The sequence below is a fragment of the Bidens hawaiensis genome, unplaced genomic scaffold, assembly GCF_021521415.1.
Source record: "Bidens hawaiensis isolate Kalapana, Puna unplaced genomic scaffold, B.hawaiensis_p1.1 tig00012010_1, whole genome shotgun sequence".
Taxonomy (NCBI): Eukaryota; Viridiplantae; Streptophyta; class Magnoliopsida; order Asterales; family Asteraceae; genus Bidens; species Bidens hawaiensis.
In genome coordinates, this window is record NW_027491964.1 from 742,041 (window position 1) to 746,670 (window position 4,630).

At 44.5% G+C, this 4,630-nt stretch overlaps 1 protein-coding gene across 1 annotated transcript; it reads right to left on the reverse strand.

Moving 5' to 3' along the window:
• Positions 1 to 3,203: 3,203 nt before the first annotated feature.
• On the reverse strand, positions 3,204 to 4,067 carry LOC143539763 (uncharacterized). The gene has a single exon (XM_077032983.1). The coding sequence runs from the start codon at positions 4,065 to 4,067 to the stop codon at positions 3,204 to 3,206; it is 864 nt and encodes a 287-aa protein (XP_076889098.1).
• Positions 4,068 to 4,630: the final 563 nt, after the last annotated feature.

Below are 4,630 nucleotides of genomic sequence, written 5' to 3' on the forward strand. Positions count from 1 at the left end.
TGAACGACCCAAGGTAGAGCTCACCTCGGGTCGGCCGTGTCTTTGTTTTTGTTCAGTTTGTAACGTGGTTTGATTATTATATAAAAGATCTGCATATTTGTTTATTCCATTCGTGTGTTTGTTCGTGTGTTGGTTTGTGTGTAATCGTGTTCTTCGTCTTCTACACCATTAAACGAGTCTAGGAGGATTCCGCACTCCTAGACCTCGTGCGGATCTCGTATCGATCGGCGACGCCCCGGGGGGACTTACAAGTGGTATCAGAGCCTTAGGCTCTTATGCTATGGTTCGAGATCTGCGTTTTGGTGTTTCTAGCACGTTTCTGATGCGTTTTTGGCCGAACAGCCGCCGTAGGCGAAGTTATTGGGTTTAGGCGAAGTTGTCGCTTAAATTTTAGGGTTTAGGCGAAGTTATAGCCAGGCGAAGTTAATGAGGGGCGAAGTTGACTTTTAGGCGAAGTTGACTTTTAGGCGAAGTTATAGCCAGGCGAAGTTGACTTTTAGGCGAAGTTGACTTTTAGGCGAAGTTGACTTTTGGCGAAGTTAAAAAAAAATTATTTGGAGTCTTCGTCTGTATGGCCAGGTCTACACGATTATTGTGAGACCGAAAGTGTTGTTCCGACAACGAGTGAAACTTGTTATCTCTTGGTCTTACGTGTGAACAAATACGGGTCAACTCTGGATATGGAGTTGAGGTTGTGAATAGGATATTGATTAAAACTGGATGTTGACACATATTTGGGTGTTTTTGGGCAAAGAAATTGTTGTTGTTCGAGGTTGACCAACTGAAGAAAGTCAAATTGAACTGAAGGTTTTCGTCATTACTGGATTGCGGTCAGAGCATATTATTTATGTTATTTTCAAGGCGTTCGAGAATTGGATCCTGTTACAATTTTGGAACAAGTTGGATTTAATCGGGAATTAAAGTGTTAATGTTCTTGATCGTTATCCCTGGTGATCGAAGATGCTTCGGATTAATTAATGGTCATGTGTGTTAGATTCTGTCAAGGTGGTTTTGTGATGAAATTGATCACTTGATATTGAGTAGTTGAAGATTGAACCTTATCTTACTATACAATTCCGAAGTGTTGGTGAAGTTGTGGAGGGAGCACAACTTCACGTGTTGGTGAAGTTAGAAGAACTTCACGTGTTGGTGAAGTTAGAAGTACTTCACGTGATTGGTTGAGATGATCAATTAGGCACGGGGATGCATGCATGTCAAAGACCTCAATCATTATAGTCGGAGAAGCTTACACTGAAGAGGAGATCTGATATGGAAGACGCCGGGTGATTGGTAGATTTGTGAAGCTACAAGACAGTTTCAGACACAGCTGGTTGAAGACAGGATGGATGTTGCATGTATGTGTGAAGTTCAAGTTTGAAGATCACAGTGCAATCGAGTCCTACAAGAATAAGCAAACAGAAGATCATCAGTTAAGAGGGAGTCTGTTGGTGCATGTTTTGTAACAGATGATCTTTTGTGTTTGTTAGAATTGAGAGCAACGGTCAAAGGGGAGTCTGTTGGTGCATTTTGTGACCGTTGCTATGCAATTCTGACCAGCGGAGACGCCATAGGCGATGTTAGAACAACTTCGCCATAGGCGAAGTTAGAACAACTTCGCCAGAGGCGAAGTTAGAAACAACTTCGCCATAGGCGAAGTTATAACAACTTCGCCTACTGGCCCAAGCCCAAGCCCGCGAAGTTGTTTTGTCTATATATATATGTGTCTTGTTTAGGTTTTAGAATTCAGAAAGTTAGAGTTTTGTGTTACAGTTCAATTGTCTAGAGAGAAACAGAGAGGGAGAGTAGTGTGGGACGACCCGAGGTAGAGCTCACCTCGGGTCGGCTGTGTCTTTGTTTTTGTTCGGTTTGTAACGTGGTTTGATTATTATATAAAAGATCTGCAGATTTGTTTATTCCATTCGTGTGTTTGTTCGTGTGTTGGTTTGTGTGTAATCGTGTTCTTCGTCTTCTACACCATTAAACGAGTCTAGGAGGATTCCGCACTCCTAGACCTCGTGCGGATCTCGTATCGATCGGCGACGCCCCGGGGGAACTTACAGTTTTTGAGGCCGAATGGCATCATTTTATAATAGTACGTTCCGCTATTTGTTCTGAACGCTGTCTTGTCTTGATCTTTTGATGCCATGTGGATTTGGTGGTACCCCTTACAAGCGTCTAGGAAGCATTTGAACTGAAAAGGTACCAGCGCGTCAACTTTAAGGTCGATTTCTGGCAAAGGGTAGCAATATTTTGGGCACACCTTGTTTAGATCTTTGAAGTCAATACACATGCGCCATTGCCCATTCGCCTTGGGTACCATTACCGGATTTGCTACCCAAGTTTGGTATTGAATTTCTCTGATTATACCTGCGTCGATCAGCTGCTGGACCTGCTCATCACATGCTTTTGCTTGTTCTGGCCCCATCTTTCTTCGCTTTTGTACTACCGGGACGAAACTTGGGTTAACTTTTAACTCATGTTCCGCCTTGCTTCTTGGGACTCCCGTCATGTCTTCTGGGGTCCAAGCAAAGATATTGATGTTTGAGTAATAAGGTTTTAAGCGCCTCGCGCGCTCCTTCTGAGATGTTTGGGCCAATGGTTATGCTTTGCTCTAGGAATTTCTTGTAGAGCACCCATCTTTCCGCTTCTCTAATTTTGTTCGTTTTTTGCACTTTTGGCGCTTTCTTCTCCGCCATGTTGCATTCTTTGTTGGCGTGGATCATCGCTATCCCGGTCTAGGTTGGTACTCCGACTATCCCATGTGCTGTTGACGGGGGTGGCGTTGAAGTCACCAATGGCTTCTCTTCCCAAGATTATATCATATTATGGGTGAGAAGTTTCCATTACTAGGAAATCAACCTCTTCTGTTCGGGAGTGGTGCCCATCGCTTAGCTCGACTGGGAATGTCAGCTGTCCTAGCGGGTATGTGATACTTTGGTTGAACCCTGTGATTGGGGCGTTCACTGCCGTCAACCGTCGTTTGTCTTCTTCATCTACCAGGTCGAAACACTGGCGTTACATGATACTGGACGTTGCCCTTGTGTCAACAAAGAAGCGGGGCGTCCTGTAATTACCGAAAACAACTGTAATTACTAAGGGTGCCTTTTTGTTCGCCCCTCCGCTGACTCTTGGAAAGATGACTTGTACTTCCTTCCATGGCGCCCATTCTGTCCTCCTTTTCTTGTTCTGAACGTTGCTCGAGATCATATTGGCGTGTAGATATTTGATCTTCTTTTCTGGTCTTCCGCCGTCTCTTGGAGGTGGGCGTCTGTACTTTCCTTGTATGTTTCTGAAAAGGTGATCCAGTTTGCCATTTTAACACATTCCTCGATCGCGTCTTTCAAGTTGATACACTGATTTGTCGTGTGGCCATGTTGCTCATGAAAGTCGCAATAACTTTTCATATCTGTGCTTGGCCCTTTTTTGACTGGTGCCGGTTTCTTCAGCTGGATCCCTTCGTTGTACATTATGTGGGTTGGGCTTCTTGTCAGCGGAGTCCACTGGGTTGTGTTCGTTTGGGGTGTACTTGGTTGGCCTCTTTGTCTTGTTCTGGATGGATCGGACATGGATTCTCTTTCGCTGTTCAACCTTGACCATACGGAAGACATTCTTTTTCCCTGGCGAGCCCTATTAATGTCATTTCTGGCGTCATTTTTTGCCAGTTCTTTCCCTAAGCTTTTTTCCATTCGCGCATACCTTTTGGCCGCAGTCATAACATCGTCCCATCGCTGCGGCATGCCATCTTTGCCCGTGAGGTTACGTATAAGATCGTCACACTTTACGTTTTGGCGAAAGGCTGCCCGCAGAAGTTCTTCACTTACACCGCCGATGTTTAGCCCTTCTTTGTTAAATCTTGTGATGAAGTCTTTGAGTGTCTCGTTATCTTTTCTAACGATATTCAAAATGTCCGCCGGGTCATTGATGTGTCGCCGTTGTTGGCTAAATTGTTGTGTGAAATTTTTTGTTAGATCTTCCCAGCTTGTGATTTGGCCATCTGGTAACCTTTCAAACCATGCTCTAGCGGCTCCCACGAGGGTTAGCGTAAAGATGTGGCACCATAACGGCATAGTCCATCCAGACACAAAACCCGCAGCCGTGAAGGTTTGCAAGTGATCGTCTGGATATGAGATACCATCATATTGGCCCACCGTTGGTGGGATTTTTGGGTTTTCTGGTTGTTTCGGCTATTCTTGCTACGAACATTGATTTTCCCGCCGATGTTGTTGGTCGGTACGGCTTGGAAAAATCAACGGCCGCTTCTGGGTGGTATTTTACCAATTTTTTGACATCTGGCTCTTTCCAGCTCTCTTCATAGTCTGGGTCATCTAAACGTGAGTCTGCTTTTAGATTTGACCATTGTGACTTGTCTCCTGCTTTGCTGGTTTGCTTAGCAGGAGATGTTTTAGCGAAAGGTGTTTTCGCACGAGCTGGTGTTGAGTTCTCCTCAGATTCGTCATCTTCGTTACTACTAGAAGCTGTATCAAACAGTGATCTAGGTTTCACAACGGATGCCATTTTTTCTTGTACTTTGTCTCTTATTTTTGTTGTTCAGCCTCAAGCCACGCCATGATGTCTGGCGGCATGGTTGTTTTGGAACGTGTCTTTGTTTTTTGTTTATCCGTGACAGTAG

What these genes read in the sequence shown, in the direction of transcription:
- LOC143539763 (XM_077032983.1), bottom strand. Translation starts at nt 4,067, where the DNA reads ATGCCGTTATGGTGCCACATCTTTACGCTAACCCTCGTGGGAGCCGCT.